We start from the raw sequence: 18,515 nt of genomic DNA, 5'->3' as shown, positions 1-18,515 counted from the left end.
GACAGCACTTGAAGAAGGGTTTCGACCCGAAACGTCCCCTATTCCTTTTCAGCCAAATTGCTGCCTGACCCGCTGAGTTACTCCAGCATTTTGTATCTTCAGTTATTAACTGAGGCTATTGGTTTTATAGATATATAAATCAATAAACCAATAGATCAATTTGGGCGGTCACGGTGGCGCAGCGGTAGAGTTGCCGCCTTACAGCGAATGCAGCGCCGGAGACACGGGTTCCATCCCGACTACGGGCGCTGTCTGTACGGAGTTTGTATGTTCTCCCCGTGACCTGCGTGGGTTTTCTCCGAGATCTTCAGTTTCCTCCCACACTCCAAATCTTTGTAGGTTAATTGGCTTGGTAAATGTAAAAATTGTCCCTAGTGGGTGTGGGATAGTGTTAGTGTGCGGGGATCGCTGGTCGGCGCGGACCCGGTGGGCCGAAGGGCCTGTTTCCGCGCTGTATCTCTAAACTAAAAACAAAACTAATAAACACACCCATTGTCTGAAAGAAAAACACTTCTACAGAGAGGGGTAAGGAAGACAATTAGAACTCTCGAGCAAACAGCAATTATAAATTATTAATCCACGATTATTTTCAGTTAGCAAAGGTTGAACGGTGATGATAGGGAAAATGTGAGTATAGGTGTAGGAAGGAACTGCAGGTGCTGGTTTACACCGAAAATAGACACAATGTGCTGGAGTAACTCAGCGGGACAGGCAGCATCTCTGAAAAGAAGGAATAGGTGACGTTTCAGGTCAGAACCCTTCTTCAGACTGCTGTCTGTTTGAGTGGCACGGTGGCGCAGCGGTAGAGTTGCTGCCTCACAACCCCGGAGACCCGGGTTCCATCCCGGCTACGGATCTGTACGGAGTTTGTACGTTCTCCCCGTGACCCGCGTGGGTTTTCTCCGGGTGCTCCGGTTTCCTCCCGCACTCCAAAGACGTACAGGTGTATAGTCTAATTGGCTTGGTGTACAGTATGTGTAAATTGTTCCTAGTGGGTGTGGGATAGTGTTAGTGTGCGGGGATCGCTGGTCGGCACGGACTCGGTGGGCCGAATGGCCTGGTTCTGCGCTGTATCTCCAAACTACACAAAACTAAACTGAACAGCCGCAGGTCAGGACGGAACGCGGGTGTCTGGCGCTGTGAGGCGTTGGCTCGACCGTTGTGTCAGATCCTCGCCTTGATCTGTATGTAATAAACACGCACCAAAGACACACGGACACACACGTGCTGTTTCTTATCTTCCTCCACTCTTTCACACTTCCAGCAGCGCCTCCATCTCATCATCCCACGGTTTACGATACGATACGATTAGTGTCGCCAACTGTCCCGTATTAGCCCGGGCCATCCCGTATTTTGGGCTAGATTAGTTGGTCCCGTACGGGACTGCCCTTGTCCCGTATTAGGCCCGTGGGCTGGGAGGCCGCCATTGGTGGAGCGGGAGCACATGGCCGCTGGCTGGGCGAGGTCACGTGGGGCTCGGGGCGGTGACGTCACCTTGTCCCGTATCTGGGAGCGAGATAGTTGGCAACCCCAAGGTACGATAGAATTGTATTTACCCCGGGAGGGAGATTGATCTGCCATTGGTCATAAAACACAACGAGACACACGAAACATGAAATCACAGTGACGGACGAGTGGGAAGTCCAGGACTGGGGACGTGCAAAGATGGGGGAGGGGGGGAGTCAGTCTAGCCCATGACAGAAGGGGAGGGGGGGGAGTTGTACAGTTTGATAGCCCCAGGGAAGAAGGATCTCCTGTGGTGTTCTGTGCTGCATCTCGGTGGGACCAGTCTGTTGCTGAAGGGGCTCCTCAGGTTGGCCAGTGTGTCACGGAGGGGATGAGCTGTATTGTCCAGGATGCTCTGCAGTTTGAGGAGCATCCTCCCCTCCAAGACCCCCTCCAGTGAATCCAACTCCGCCCCCCCTCCCCCCGAGGCTAGAGCCAGCCTTGCCCCGCGAGCTTGTAGATCCGCTGGGCTTCCGTGGCCCTTCGCATCCATCCAGCGCGGTTTTCTCCTGACCCGTTCTCATGATCTCCTCCTCCATCCCCCCCCCACCCCACCCCCCCCATCCCCTCCACTCTCCCCCCCCCCCCCTCCCCGTCCCCACCTCTCTCCCCCCTCAGACGCAGAACGTGATGTACGACATTCTGTCGGAGCTGCAGGACAAGAACGAGGAGCTGGAGAAGCGGATCGTGGCGCTGGAGGGCAAACTGGACTCGCTGACGGCCAGCCTGCAGGCCCTGCCCGGCCTCATCACGCAGGCCGTGGGCAAGCAGCAGCGGGAACTGTTTGAGACTCACTCGCACAGGTTCAAGCCGGTGGCCTACGGCTCGGAGCGGTCGTGGACGCCCACGCGGAGACGGCGGTCACCGTCCACGGCGCCCCACACATCTTCCGACAGCAGCTAGGAGCGCCCGGAAGTGAATGATCTGATCTCAATTGGCCATTGTGTGGCTTCCAATGTTAGCTTTTATCTATAAAGCCATCTCTATTTATAAGTTTGGTTTTAGGACACCAGAGTGATGCTGCAGATTACCATTAATATTTAAAAGGGTAAAGCAGCCCCCAAGGCTCGTGCCAAGGGTTTATGGGCCAGTATATATATATATAGGTTGAAGCCATCTCCCTTAAGAGCCCTCGAAGACTCGTCCTTCTCACTCCCACCCACCAACACACACACACACCACACACCAACACACACACGCACACACACACACACACGCACACACACACACACACACACGCACACACACACACACACACGCACGCACACACACACACACGCACGCACACACACATGCACACGCACGCACACACACACGCACACACACACACGCACACACACACGCACACACACACACACACACACACACACACGCGCACACGCACACACACACACACCAACACACACAAACACTGACACACACACACTTACACACACGCACGCACACACACACACACGTGCACACACGCACGCACACACACACACACACACCCATGAACGCACACACACACGCACACACACACCCCATACACGCACGCACACACACACACACACCCCATACACGCACGCACACACGTATGCACGCGCACACACACACACACACACGCACGCGCACGCACGCACACACACCAACACACACACACACACGCGCACCCACACACGCACACACACAGCGGCTCCGTCCGTCCAGCAACCAGCAATATAATCTATCTACCAGCAAAGGGTCAGCCCCTTGCTGTCCATCCCACTGCCATTGACCAGCCTGGCACCAGATTTTTACTTTAAGGGACCCTCGACTGTGAATAATTGGGATTGAGCGGACAAGATGGCTCTTGTAGGGAAGGTGGTACAGCCTCGCTGCAAGGGAGACGTTGGGAGATCACGTTGCAGTTGCATCAGACGCCAGTGAGGCCGCACTTTGGAGCACTGTGCTCAGCTCTGGGCACCCTGTCAAAGGAAAGACGTCAAGCTGGAAGGGGCGCATGACCACGTCAAGGACTTTCTTGGTTTCCTGGTTCTTGGCCCTCCAAAATGTTCCAAATGGAATTTAAACTGTAGGTGGCGGAGTATGGACTTAAGCAAGAAGGCCTTCTTGGAGACGAAGAGCTGCCTTAAATGTAGTTGGGTCTGGTTGAGTAACTACAGTAGGGTGAAGACTACACCATGCTTTCATTGCTGTACACGTCTGCCTTGATAGCTGGTATCTCAATGCCCTTGTCTACTCCTGATATGTTTGGGTTTGTTGCCAGGACTCGAGGATTCTGAGCTCCAGGGAGAGGTTGAGTAGACAGTGGCTCTATTCCTTGGAGCGCAGGAGGATGAGGGGGGATCTGAAAGAGGTGTAGGAAACCATGAGAGGAATAGATCGGGTAGATGCACAGAGTCTCTTGCCCAGAGTAGGGGAATCGAGGATCAGAAGACATAGGTTTAAGGTGAAGGGGAAAAAATTTAATAGGAATCTGAGGGGTAACTTTTTCACACGGGGTGGTGGGTGTATGGAACAAGCTGCCAGAGGAGGTAGTTGAGGCTGGGATTATCCCAATTTTTAAGAAACAGTTAGACAGGTACATGGATAGGACAGGTTTGGAGGGATATGGGCCAAACGCTGGCAGGTGGGACTAGTGTAGAAGGGGCATGTTGGCCGGTGTGGGCAAGTTGGCTGGTGTGGGCAGGTTGGCCGGTGTGGGCAAGTTGGCCGGTGTGGGCAAGTTGGCCGGTGTGGGCAAGTTGGTCGGTGTGGGCAAGTTGGCCGGATGGGCAAGTTGGCCGGTGTGGGCAAGTTGGCCGGTGTGGGCAAGTTGATCGGTATGGGCAATTTGGCCGGTGTGGGCAAGTTGGCCGGTGTGGGCAAGTTGATCGGTGTGGGCAAGTTGATCGGTGTGGGCAAGTTGGTTGGTGTGGGCAAGTTGGCCGGTGTGGGCAAGTTGATCGGTGTGGGCAAGTTGATCGGTGTGGGCAAGTTGATCGGTGTGGGCAAGTTGGTCGTTGTGGGCAAGTTGGCCGGTGTGGGCAAGTTGGCCGTTGTGGGCAAGTTGGTCGGTGTGGGCAAGTTGGCCGTTGTGGGCAAGTTGGTCGGTGTGGGCAAGTTGGTCATTGTGGGCAAGTTGGCCGGTGTGGGCAAGTTGGTCGGTGTGGGCAAGTTGGTCGTTGTGGGCAAATTGGTCGGTGTGGGCAAGTTGGCCGGTGTGGGCAAGTTGGTCGTTGTGGGCAAGTTGGCCGTTGTGGGCAAGTTGGTCGGTGTGGGCAAGTTGGTCGTTGTGGGCAAGTTGGCCGTTGTGGGCAAGTTGGTCGGTGTGGGCAAGTTGGTCGTTGTGGGCAAGTTGGTCGTTGTGGGCAAGTTGGTCGTTGTGGGCAAGTTGGTCGGTGTGGGCATGTTGGCCGGTGTGGGCATGTTGGTCGGTGTGGGCATGTTGGCCGGTGTGGGCATTTTGGCCGGTGTGGGCATGTTGGCTGGAGTGGGCATGTTGGCTGGTGTGGGCATGTTGGCTGGTGTGGGCATGCTGAATGATCTTTGACTCTCAGATCCAAGGTTCCCCTCCGGATTCTGTCCCATTTACAGGACTCCAGGGTCTTGGGAAGTTCTTACTCAGGGCAGGTCAGTAGTTGGTTTGTGAGATCAGGATTGCATCAGGACTGCTCTGCCCTTTAATCTGTGGCCCCGATATCTTGTGTTCAGACACAGTAGGCTGCTTCCATAGTGTTGAGTTGGGTTGAGTGGAGCGTGGGGTCGCCAACCATCCCGTATTAGCCGGGACATCTTCGTATTTTGGGCTAAATTAGTTTGTCCCGCACGGGACCGCCCTTGTCCAGTATTAGTAGGGTTGCCAACTTCCTCACTCCCAAATACGGGACAAAGGGTGACGTCACCGCCCCGCGCCCCACGTGACCTCACCCAGCCAGCGGCCACGTGCTCCTGCCCCACCAATGGCGGCCGCCCGGGCCTGGAGCACGTGGCCGCTGGCTGGGTGAGGTGGTGACGTCACCCTGTGTCCCGTGTTTGGGAGTGAGGAAGTTGGCAACTCTAGTGGAGCTGAAGCAATGATGGCCACCTGCCCAGCATCTGCAGATTGAGTTCAGTTTGGAGTTTAGCTGTTGGGGAATGTGCACTAATCTGTGTAGATTAGACAGGGGCTCCTTCTCTCAACCGTAGACCTACTGCCAAAGGCAAACTGGACGGAGAAGGGAGGAACTGCCCCTCAGACCAGACCCAAGAGCCAACGCGGTCACGACATCAACAACAATCTTCATGTGTACAGCCTTTTTAATGTGGTGAAATAAACAAAAGTGCTTCCCCAGAGCATCAGAAAACAATCTTGACACTGGCACACATGCGGTTAATGTTTGTCACAATGTCACGTGTACCACGATACAGGGGAAAGCTTTCATTGTGGAGATATTCTGAACAAGTGGTGCAACGGCAGAGTTGCTGCCTCATAGCGCCGGAGACCCGGGTTCGATCCCGACTACAGGCGCTGTCTGTACGGAGTTTGTACGTTCTCCCCGTGACCTGTGTGGGTTTTGTCCGAGTTCTTCAGTTTCCTCCCACACTCCAAAGACTTTGGTTTGTTGGTTTGTAGGTTAATTGACTTGGTACAAGTGTAAATTGTCCCTAGTGTGTGTAGGATAGTGTTAGTGTGCGGGGATCGCTGGTCGGCGCGGGCTCGGTGGGCCGAAGGGCCTGTTTCCGCGCTGTACCTCTGAACTAAAGAGATCAGTCTGATCAAAGAAGGAGATGATGAGGAGCATCTTTGAGCAGTAGGATCAGGCCGAGGTTTTGGGAGTTGGAATTCGAGAGGCCGGGAGTGGACAGGATGATCCAGAGGTCAGAGTTGGAGGAACAAAGAGACCTCCAGAGGAGCAGAGGGGCGGCACGGTGGCGCAGCGGTAGAGTTGCTGCCTCACAGCGCCAGAGACCCGGGTTCAATCCTGACTCAGGGGGGGCTGCCTGCACAAAATGTGCACGTTCTCCCCGTGACCTGCGTGGGTTTTCTCCGGGTGCTCCGGGTTTCCTCTCACACTCCAAAGACGTACAGGTTTGTAGGTTAATTTGTCTTTGGCAAAACTTGTCCATTGTCCCCAGTGTGTGTGGGGTAGTGCTTGTGTACGGGGTGACCGCTGGTCGGCGCGGACACGGTGGCGGGACTTGTTTATCTGTGAATTAAACTAAACTCTACCCTGAGAGCCTGTGGGACTGGGATGAGGTTGTGAAGATACAGAGGTCGTCGGGGCTTGGGTGGGTTTTGAAAGCAAGGATGAGCATTTTGGAATGGCAGTGGTGTTGATCGAGCAGCTCGTACATAGCTGATAGATGATCAGGACCCAGCGCAAGAAGGAACTGCAAGCGCAGGTTTAAACCGCACAAAATGCTGGAGTAACTCAGCGGGACAGGCAGCGTCTCTGGAGAGAAGGAACGGGTGACGTTTCAGATCGGGAAGGGTCAGAAGAAAGGCCTCGACTCGAAACGTCGCCCATTCCTTCTCGCCAGAGATGCTGCCTGTCCCGCTGAGTTACTCCAGCATTTTGTGTCTATCTCGGAGTCAGTGCAAATTGGACTATTTGGAGAGTTTGCGAGGGTTTGCCCACCCCTGGTGCACTGGGTGGGTTTGCCCACCCCTGGTGCTCTGGGTGGGTTTGCCCACGTCTGGTGCACTGGGAGGGTTTGCCCACGCCTGGTGCACTGGGAGAGTTTGCCCACGTCTGGTGCACTGGGTGGGTTTGCCCACGTCTGGTGCACTGGCAGGGTTTGCCCACGGCTGGTGTACTGCGAGTGTTTGCCCACCCCTGGTGCACTGGCAGGGTTTGCCCACGTCTGGTGCACTGGGTGGGTTTGCCCATGCCTGGTGCACTGGGAGAGTTTGCGAGGGTTTGCCCACGCCTGGTGCACTGGGTGGGTTTGCCCACGTCTGGTGCACTGGGAGGGTTTGCCCACGCCTGGTGCACTGGGTGGGTTTGCCCACGCCTGGTGCACTGGGTGGGTTTGCCCACGCCTGGTGCACTGGGAGGGTTTGCCCACGCCTGGTGCACTGGGAGGGTTTGCCCACGCCTGGTGCACTGGGAGGGTTTGCCCACGCCTGGTGCACTGGGTGGGTTTGCCCACGGCTGGTGCACTGGGAGGGTTTGCCCACGCCTGGTGCACTGGGTGGGTTTGCCCACGCCTGGTGCACTGGGTGGGTTTGCCCACGCCTGGTGCACTGGGAGAGTTTGCCCACGCCTGGTGCACTGGGAGGGTTTGCCCACGCCTGGTGCACTGGGAGGGTTTGCCCACGCCTGGTGCACTGGGAGGGTTTGCCCACGCCTGGTGCACTGGGAGGGTTTGCCCACGCCTGGTGCACTGGGTGGGTTTGCCCACGCCTGGTGCACTGGGTGGGTTTGCCCACGCCTGGTGCACTGGGTGGGTTTGCCCACGCCTGGTGCACTGGGAGGGTTTGCCCACGCCTGGTGCACTGGGAGGGTTTGCCCACGCCTGGTGCACTGGGTGGGTTTGCCCACGCCTGGTGCACTGGGTGGGTTTGCCCACGCCTGGTGCACTGGGTGGGTTTGCCCACGCCTGGTGCACTGGGTGGGTTTGCCCACGCCTGGTGCACTGGGAGGGTTTGCCCACCCCTGGTGCACTGGGAGGGTTTGCCCACGCCTGGTGCACTGGGTGGGTTTGCCCACGCCTGGTGCACTGGGTGGGTTTGCCCACGCCTGGTGCACTGGCAGGGTTTGCCCACGTCTGGTGCACTGGGAGAGTTTGCCCACGCCTGGTGCACTGGGAGGGTTTGCCCACGCCTGGTGCACTGGGTGGGTTTGCCCGCGCCTGGTGCACTGGGTGGGTTTGCCCACGCCTGGTGCACTGGGTGGGTTTGCCCACGCCTGGTGCACTGGGTGGGTTTGCCCACGCCTGGTGCACTGGGTGGGTTTGCCCACGCCTGGTGCACTGGGTGGGTTTGCCCACGCCTGGTGCACTGGGAGGGTTTGCCCACGCCTGGTGCACTGGGAGGGTTTGCCCACGCCTGGTGCACTGGGAGGGTTTGCCCACGCCTGGTGCACTGGGAGAAATACCCTCTGCAGTTGGTGACGACAGCAGATGGCTTGCTATCACATCCATTGATTTCAAAGCAGGGACAGATTGATTATTGCAAGTTTCCCAATTATCAATGGGCCATCTCCCTCGTGGTGATCTTGGGGAAGGAGAGACGGGCCAATAACCCGGTCGGCAGAAGCAGTTTGAAGATGGCGCCATACTTTGGTGAGCACTGGTAATCGTTGTTCCGTGCTGCCGGCCTTTGCCCCCTTGTTTGATAGACCGCAACACGTCAGTGAGCCCAAAGTTGAGGTTAGTTTCTTGTCACGTGTACTGAGGTACAGTAAAAGCGCAGAGAAGGGAGGAAGGCCGTAAGAGCAACAGCGAACTCTCACATGCCACAATTCAGTGTTCGATTGCCAGGAACGCAAGTTAATGGAGACTTTGGTGCAGTCAGCGATCGGGATGGGTAACGGTGTAAAGTGAAGGTGCCCAAGCCTTCTCCTAGACCAGGACTAATCATGTCAACATCCGCCTACAGTCACCTCCAACTCAAAGGAGGTTTTTGGAAGATGTCACCCCGAGAATTCGATGCAAGGAAAAGATAAAGAGCTTTAAAGAGCATTGAAATCTAATGGTGAAAGGAAAGTCATATTTTGAGAAGGTCCAGCCCATGGGACCGAGGGTTGTGGGACATTGGATGGCCTTTTACTGCAGCAAACTCCAAATACCAGTGGGAAAAGAAAGACATGAGCAAAGCAAGGATCTGTTTGGGACTCACCATATTTTTTAAAAGTAGCCAATCCCTTCTCTATAGCAATGGCCCATCACCTGTTCCCTATCCAAGGCCCACCAGCCCCATTCATCGTTCACTCCATGAAATGGCTGCCCAGCCTAGCCGCACAAAGCAAGGAGATGAATATTCTGCCAACTGTTTCCACACCTCTCTCTCTCTCTCTCTCTCTCTCTCTCTCTCTCTCTCTCTCTCTCTCTCTCTCTCTCTCTCTCTCTCTCTCTCTCTCTCTCTCTCTCTCTCTCTCTCTCTCACTCTCTCTCTCCCACCATGCCCCCCCCCCTCCCTTCTCCTCTCTCTGTCCTACCCCTTCCATCAACTTGTCCTCAATCCAATCTTCCCAACACTCCCTCCCACCAGGACAACGACCCGACATCGCATCTTTCCCCATCCTCCCTGTCCTCCCCTTTCCCTTCACTCCATCCGTCCCATTCCCGTTCTTCCTGCTCCTCCTCCTCCTTCCCGACCACCCAACCTCTCCATGGTCCACCCTTCTCCCCTTCCCTCAGCCCATCCCGTCCGTAACCAGAGCAGCAGTCTCCGTCGATACTGGCATGAAGGTATTCCGGCCCTGCTGTCAATTCATCCGTCGGCAATCCAATGAAAACTCAAATTGGCATGCAGTCGGGGTCAGGAATAAACCAATTTAAAAATTGCCTCCTACAAAATGTCAATGCTCAATAAAGTCCCAAATGTGTGACGAACTGCCTCGGTGTGTTTACTTTCCGGAAGAATGTGTGCATTGGGTAAGAGAATTATGAAATTCAGTGACAGTGACATTGAAACAAAGAAAATAGGTGCAGGAGGAGGCCATTCGGCCCTTTGAGCCAGCACCGCCATTCAATATGATCATGGCCGATCATCCACAATCAGTACCCTGTTCCTGCTTTCTCCCCAAATCCCTTGATTCCGCTAGCCTCGAGAGCTCTATCTAACTCTCTCTTGAATACATCCAGTGAATCGGCCTCCACTGCCCTCTGTGGCAGAGAATTCCACAAATTCACAACTCTCTGGGTTAAAAAGTTTCTTCTCACCTCAGTTTTAAATGGCCTCCCCTTTATTCTTAGACTGTGTGGCCCCTGGTTCTGGACTCCCCCAACATTGGGAACATTTTTCCTGCATCTGGTTTGTCCAGTCCTTTTATAATTTTATACGTCTCTATAAGATCCCCTCTCATCCTTCTAAACTCCAGTGAATACAAGCCCAGTCTTTCCAATCTTTCCTCACATGACAGTGAGGTGTCACAGTGCAAGATACAGTCCAGTAGGATAAACTCCCAAGAGGCCCAGCGAACCAGCTGTGCATCAGTGTTGGCCTTGATCGTGAGCCAGCCCCTCGGAGATTGGATCGTTGAAAGAAGGATCAAGTTGCCGATCCCCGGAAAATGGCATCCAAGCCCAAAAATCTCCCAACCAGTTGATCGTCTCGCTGAGAGAGCAACTGGCAAACATAGAAAGCCAAGGCAACCTGGAGTATTGTGTGTTGAGTATGGTGTTCGGTTCTGGGTTAGGGTTAGAGTTAGGGTTACCTTAACCCTATCCCTGACCCGAATGTTAGAGGAAACTAGACCAAGTGAACCCGTTGGGCCCAAACCTCTCCTACATTGGTGCAGCACCCCCTCCCCTCCCCTCCCCTCCCTCCCCCTCCCCCCCACCGCACCCCTCCCTTCCCCTCCCCCCCACTCCATCCCCCTCAACCCCCCACCCTCCCCTCCCTCCATCCCCCCCTCCCTAGGAGATAGATTTAAACTTTAAAATGTGAATAACTTTTAAAATATAACACCGATTTCAATGAAACTTCTTCCATTAGCACCAAAGGGACGACGGTGAGTAAGGTGGGCCTAAAATTGTCGCGCTATCGTGTAGCGTTTTGGCTGTAGTTCAGGAACAAACAAACAAACAAAACAAAAGTTTTAGTATACAGATACGTTGTCAAGCTGGAATAGTTGCAGAGAAGACTTACAAGGATTTTGCCAAGGTTCGAGCTACAAGGAGAGGTTGAACAGGCTAAGACTTGGAGCGCAGGATTGGATGTTAGGCTTGGATTAGATTGGATTAGACATCAGATTGGTCCAAGTCTCTCGATGGCGTCCACACACGAAAGCTCAATAAAGTTCAAAATGTCAGTTGGAGGGACCGCACCACCAATGCCCAGCTCCACGGGGAGATTCCACCTCTGACCGAGAAGGTCAGGTAGAGAAGGATGAGGCTCACTGGTCATTGCCCCACCTCCGTCCAGAAACACCAGCAAACAAGGTTGTGCTGTGGGAACCCACCCATGGAAGACGGAGCCCGGGACCACCAGACAAGGCCATGCTGGAGACGTTGATGGACGACGCGTATGTAGAGACAAGAGAGGAGCTGGCCAGCTGTAGGGAGGACAGAGATGTGTAGGGCGTCCATCACCGTGCCCGTCGCAAGCCAGCACCACCGCCTCGCTAATGGTCAACGATTATAATTAATTAGGGTTGGCGCACAGGAGGATGAAGAGTGATCTTATAGAGGTCTGCAGAGGAATAGATTGGGTAGATGCACAGAGTGTCATGTCTAGCCCAGAGTAGGGGAACCGGGAATCAGACGACATTGAGTTTTGAGTTTAGATTATTGTCGTGTGTACTGAGGTACAGCGAAAAGCGTTTGTCGTGTGCTAACCAGTCAACGGAAAGACAACATAGGTTTAAGGTGAGGGGGGAAGGATTTAATAGGAACCTGAGGAGTAACTTTTTCACACAAAAGATGGGGTGGGTGTGTGAAACGAGCTGCTGGAGGGGGTAGTTGAGGCTGGGACTACCCAATGTTTAGGATATATTCAGACAGGTACATGGTTAGGACAGGTTTAGAGGTATATACTAGAACAAGTGGACACGTTGGGCCCATTCCTCGTAGGGTGACCTGGGAAAATCGCGTTTTTTCTTTAAAATAAATTGCTTTTAAAAAAAAATAAAACGAATCTCAATGAAATAAAGATCTTGTGTAAAAGATGGATTTGACACAAAGTGCTTGGCCCAGATGGATTTGAGTTTTTTTCCAAAAATGGGCGGGTGGGCGTGGAGTGTCTCCCGGGGCGGGGAGTGTCTCCCGGGACCGTGGGCGGGCGGGCGGGCGAGAGGGGACAGGGAAGGGTATCGGGCGTCGAGCGGGAGGTCGGAGCTGAACACAAAATGGCAACCCTCCCCCAACCCGTGCAGGTCACGGGGAGAGAACGTACAAACTCCGTACAGGCAGCACCCGTAGTCGGGATGGAACCAGGGTCTCCGGCGCTGCATTCGCTGTAAGGCAGCAACTCTACCGCTGCGCCACCGTGACCGACTTCAGGAGGTTTAGCGTAAGGCAGAGTGCTGGAGTCTGCTCATCCAACAGCCTGCTTGCACAGGGGGACTTGGGAGATTAATGGGAGCCATTGAAAACCCATTTGCAACAGACGTGCGCTAAATTGTTCTGCTTTCCTCTCTTTAATTCTCAGCCTCTGCCCCTCAGGCAGGGCCGGGCAGCGAGAAAGGTTTGGGGAAGAATCATCCCTCACTAGGGGTTGCCAACTTCCTCACTCCCAAATACGGGACAAGGTGACGTCACCGCCCCGTGCCCCACGTGACCTCACCCAGCCAGCAGCCACACGCTCCCGGCCCGGGCGGCCGCCATTGGTGGAGCGGGAGCACGTGGCTGCTGGCTGGGTGAGGTCATGTGGGGCGCGGGGCGGTGACGTCACCCTTTGTCCCATATTTGGGAGTGGGGAAGTTGGCAACCCTACTAATACGGGACAAGGGCGGTCCCGTACGGGTCAAACTAATTTAGCCCAAAATACGGGACGTCCCGGCTAATACGGGATAGTTGGCAACCTTAGTGCTGCCTGACGGGCTGAATTACTCCAGCACTTTGTGTCTTTTTTTAATAGATCAGCAGGCTGGGCGCGGGGCGGTGACGTCACCCTTTGTCCCTTATTTGGGAGTGAGGAAGTTGGCAACCCTAGGCAGCATCCCTCTCCCCCTCCCTTCCCCCGGATAACATGGATAGGTGACGTTACGGGTCCCCATATGAGGAAGGGTCCTGACTTGAAACGTCACCTCTCCGTGTTCGACCGGACTGCTTTGTGGTGTCTGTATAATAATAATAATAATAATAATAATAATACATTACATTTATATAGCGCTTTTCTAACACTCAAAGACGCTTTACAGGGTTTACTAAAACATAAAAGAAAATAAATAGATAAATGAGTAAACGAAGAGAAAAGGAGACAGAAGGTGAGGTGACGGTCAGTGGTTGAAGGCAGTGCTGAACAGGTGAGACTTCAGTGATGTTTTGAATGTGGTGAGTGAGGAGGAGTCTCTGACGGTTTGGGGTAGTGAGTTCCAGAGTGTGGGAGCAGCGATGGAGAAATCCCTGTCCCCCCAGGATCTGAGTTTGGTCCGGATGGGGAGGGACAGGAGGTTAGCAGCAGCAGAGCGGAGGGTGCAGGTGGGAGTGTGCCTGTGGAGGAGGTCGGTCAGATAGGATCGGGCCAGGTTATGGAGGGCTTTGTATGTCATGAGGAGGATTTTGTACTGGATTCTCTGGGGGATGGGGAGCCAGTGGAGCTTGTAAAGGACGGGGGTGATATGGTCACGGATCGGGGAGTGGGTGAGTAGACGGGCAGCGGAGTTCTGGATGTGTTGGAGTTTGTTGTTGATGATTTTTGAGGGTGAACCATAGAGGAGGCTGTTGCAGTAGTCCAGACGGGAGGTGATGAAGGCGTGGATGAGGGTTTCAGCAGCTGTGGAGGAAAGGGATGGACGGAGACGGGCGATGTTTTTGAGGTGGAAGAAGGCTGTCTTGGTGATGTGTTTGATGTGTTTGTCGAAGGAAAGGGTTTGATCAAGGATGATTCCAAGATTCCAAGATACTAAAACTCTCATTTGTTATCTTGTGGGTGACTGAACTTCAGCCAAAACGGTACAGGACAGCGCGACAGTGTTAGGCCCACCTTACTCACCATCGTCACTTTAGTGATAATACAACAAGTTTTATTGAAATCGGTCTTATATTTTTTAAGTTATTCACATTTTAAAAGGAGGGGAGGGGAGGGGAGGAGGGAGTGAGGGGGGGAGGGGGGAGTGGGGGAGAAGGGAGAGGGAAGAGGGGGGTTGAGGAGAGAGGGGAGGGGGGAGGAGGAGAGAGTGCTGCACCAATGCAGGAGAGGTTTGGGCCCAACGGGTCCACTTGGTCTAGTCAGCTGTAAACCTTGCCCTCATCATCTCGCCATTTTGAGATACTATCGCAGTCTGAGATATTCAGTTATGGATTCTCTTCCGAGCCCCTGGCATCAAGGGTTCACACAGCCACATAATCTATCATGGTCTCCGCACCTGTCTGTGTTATTTACTGCACTGTCTAATCCGGTCGCAGTCAGCGAGCTCAGATATATAGCTCATTATCCTTATATCAAAGCCATTTATAAAAATAATAAAGGGCTCAGGCCTCAAGGCATTTCCCCCGGGGCCGCTAATGCCACATGCCGCCGAATATCGCCAGCGTTTGCCAGCCAATTCCCCAGCTTATTTATTAGCATCATCACCTCCCGCTCCATCAAAGTTCCAAGGTGACAAGGATCTTTATACAGGACGCTAGTTAATCTAGCGCAGTTGATCAGAGGCGACAGAAAGTGAAATGAGATTTAAACCCTTAATAGAGTTGCTGCCTCACAGCGCCGGAGACCCGGGTTCCATCCTGACCACGGGTGCTGCCTGTACGGAGTTTGCACGTTCTCCCCGTGACCTGCGTGGGTTTTCTCCGGTTTCCTCCCACACTCCAAAGACGTGCAGCTTTGTAGGTTAATTGGCTTCTGTACAAATTGTGAATTGTCCCCTAGTGTGTAGTGTGTGTGTGTTAGTGTGCGGGAACCACTGGTCAGCAGGGAAGCGGTGGGCCGAAGGGCCTGTATCCGTGCTGTATCTTTAAACTAAACTGTTCACTCCACCATTCAATCACGGCTGATCTATCTCTCCCTCCTAACCCCATTCTCCTGCCTTCTCCCCGTAACCTCTGACACCCGTCACTAATCAAAGAATTTGTCAATCTGTGCCTTGAAAATATCCATTGGCTTGGCCTCCACAGCCTTCTGCGGCAATGAATCCTACAGATTCACCACCCTTTAGCCAAAGAAATTCATCCTGTTGCCCCCAGTGCTCTGGGACAATGCAAACAGTGCAGTCACAAGTTCATCAGTGACAGGAGCAGAATTAGGCCATTCGGCCCATCATGCCTACTCTGTCATTCAATCATGGCTGATCTAGCTCTCCCTCCTAACCCCATTCTCCTGCCCTCTCCCCATAACCCCTGCCACCCTTACTGAAGAAGGGTCTCGACCCGGGACGTCACCCACTCATTCTCCCCAGAGATGCTGCCTGTCCCGCTGAGTTACTCCAGCTATTTGTGTCTATCTTCAGTTTAAACCGGCATTCTGCAGTTCCTTCTAACTCAAGAATGATCAGCCATGATCACATTGAATGGCGGTGCTGGCTCGAAGGGCCGAATGGCCTCCTCCTGCAACTATTGTCTATTGTCTATAAGAATCTATCCATCTCTGCCTGAAAAATACCCACTGACTTGGCCTCCACAGCCGTCTGTGGCAATGAGTTCCACAGATTCACCACCCCCTGACACTGTCTCCACATTCTGCATTCAGTCACAATGGCCATACATTTCTGGGGCAGCCAGGCCGATGCCTTTGACAAGCACAATCTCTTTCATCATTATTTCTGCAGAATCCCCTTGGTAATAAGTCTGGGGTTTTTTTTTTGCTGCTCTGTGCGTTCCTCTGGTGTGGCACTGAACGGTTCCATCTCTTGGTGAAAATGTATTAATCTTGCCCTTGAATTCAAAGTCATGGAATACTCAGTGGAGCGTCTCAAAATGTGTAGGAAGGAACTGCAGATGCTGGTTTACACCGAAGAGAGACACAAGATGCCGGAGTAACTCAGCGGGACATAGAAACATAGAAAAATTAGGTGCAGGAGTAGGCCATTCGGCCCTTCGAGCCAGCACTAACTGACCTGTACCCCAGTGTGACTGACCTGTACCCCAGTGTGACTGACCCGTACCCCAGTGTGACTGACCCGTACCCCAGTGTGACTGACCCATACCCCAGTGTGACTGACCTGTACCCCAGTCAGAGACTGACCTGTACCCCAGTGTGACTGACCCATACCCCAGTGTGACTGACCCATACCCCAGTGTGACTGACCTGTACCCCAGTGTGACTGACCTTTACCCCAGTCAGAGACTGACCTGTACCCCAGTGTGACTGACCCGTACCCCAGTGTGACTGACCTGTACCCCAGTGTGACTGACCTCTACCCCAGTGTGACTGACCCATACCCCAGTGTGACTGACCCGTACCCCAGTGTGACTGACCCATACCCCAGTGTGACTGACCTCTACCCCGTCAGAGACTGACCTGTACCCCAGTGTGACTGACCTGTACCCCAGTGTGACTGACCCATACCCCAGTGTGACTGACCTGTACCCCAGTGTGACTGACCCGTACCCCAGTGTGACTGACCTCTACCCCAGTGTGACTGACCTCTACCCCGTCAGAGACTGACCTGTACCCCAGTGTGACTGACCTCTACCCCAGTGTGACTGACCCGTACCCCAGTGTGACTGACCTGTACCCCAGTGTGACTGACCCGTACCCCAGTGTGACTGACCTCTACCCCAGTGTGACTGACCCGTACCCCAGTGTGACTGACCTGTACCCCAGTGTGACTGACCTGTACCCCAGTGTGACTGACCTGTACCCCAGTGTGACTGACCCATACCCCAGTGTGACTGACCTGTACCCCAGTGTGACTGACCCGTACCCCAGTGTGACTGACCTCTACCCCAGTGTGACTGATCCGTACCCCAGTGTGACTGACCTGTACCCCAGTGTGACTGACCTGTACCCCAGTGTGACTGACCTGTACCCCAGTGTGACTGACCACTACCCCAGTGTGACTGACCCGTACCCCAGTGTGACTGACCTCTACCCCAGTGTGACTGACCTGTACCCCAGTGTGACTGACCTGTACCCCAGTGTGACTGACCTGTACCCCAGTGTGACTGACCTGTACCCCAGTGTGACTGACCCGTACCCCAGTGTGACTGACCTGTACCCCAGTGTGACTGACCGGTACCCCAGTGTGACTGACCCGTACCCCAGTGTGACTGACCCGTACCCCAGTGTGACTGACCCGTACCCCAGTGTGACTGACCCGTACCCCAGTGTGACTGACCTGTACCCCAGTGTGACTGACCTGTACCCCAGTGTGACTGACCCGTACCCCAGTGTGACTGACCTGTACCCCAGTGTGACTGACCTGTACCCCAGTGTGACTGACCTGTACCCCAGTGTGACTGACCTGTACCCCAGTGTGACTGACCCGTACCCCAGAGAGAGAGATTGGACCATGGGACCCATCTATCTTTTTCTGTGTTTCTTTTCCTTTTCTCTTTCTTCTCTTTTCTTTTTTAATTTAATTTTTCTCTTTCTCTCTCTCTCTTTCTCACACTCTCCCATCGTTCTTTCTCTCTTTCTGCCCATCTTGCTCCATATCTTTCTCTCTGTCTTTCTCTTTTTCTCTTTCTCTCTATCTTTCCATCTCTCTCTCTCTCTCTCTCTCTCTCTCTCTCTCTCTCTCACTCTCCCATCGTTCTTTCTCTCTTTCTGCCCATCTTGCTCCATATCTTTCTCTCTTTTCTCTCTTTTTCTCTCTCTATCTTCCTCCATTGTTCTCTCTGTCTCTCTCTCTTTGTCTCTCTGTCTCTCTCTCTCTGTCTGTCTCTCTGTCTCTCTCTCTCCCTTACTATCCCTCCTTCTCCGTCTCTCCTTGTCTCTCCCCCTCCCCCCGCCTTTCCCAGTTTACTTCAACCTTTCTGGCATTTTCCGGATTCAGAAACAACTGTTTTAATTTTATGGCCAATTTGCTAAAAGAGGATTGTGCAATAAGGCGTAAAGTTGCTTAATTGGCAGATTAACTGAGCCTGATGTTGCAGGAGGTGGCAGGGGACAGGCGTGAGGTAGCGGCACGATCAGGCGCCATCAGCTCAACGTGTTGACAGCCAAGGTTATAAGGAGTAGGAGTAGAATTAGGCCATTCGGCCCATCATGTCTACTCCACCATCCAATCCAATCTCCCTCCTAACCCCATTAGAGTGATACAATGTGGAAACAGGCCCTTCGGCCCAACTTGCCC

At 53.7% G+C, this 18,515-nt stretch overlaps 1 protein-coding gene across 2 annotated transcripts in view; it reads left to right on the top strand.

Moving 5' to 3' along the window:
- The window catches only part of kcnn1a (potassium intermediate/small conductance calcium-activated channel, subfamily N, member 1a), a 92,394-nt gene extending 89,664 nt beyond the window's left edge, over window positions 1–2,730 (top strand). The window contains exon 9 of one of the 2 annotated variants that reach the window (XM_078423791.1): window positions 2,125–2,730. In XM_078423791.1, the coding sequence (XP_078279917.1) occupies window positions 2,125–2,409 (285 nt within the window). In that variant the 3' untranslated portion in view covers window positions 2,410–2,730. The remainder of the gene's footprint in view (window positions 1–2,124) is intronic. The other variant, XM_078423792.1, reaches the window with a different exon arrangement.
- Window positions 2,731–18,515: the final 15,785 nt, after the last annotated feature.

This window comes from Rhinoraja longicauda, chromosome 28 (genome assembly GCF_053455715.1).
Source record: "Rhinoraja longicauda isolate Sanriku21f chromosome 28, sRhiLon1.1, whole genome shotgun sequence".
In the NCBI taxonomy this organism is placed as follows: domain Eukaryota; kingdom Metazoa; phylum Chordata; class Chondrichthyes; order Rajiformes; family Arhynchobatidae; genus Rhinoraja; species Rhinoraja longicauda.
The sequence above is the reverse complement of the archived record's forward strand: the minus strand, read 5'-3'. Positions and strand labels throughout refer to the sequence as shown.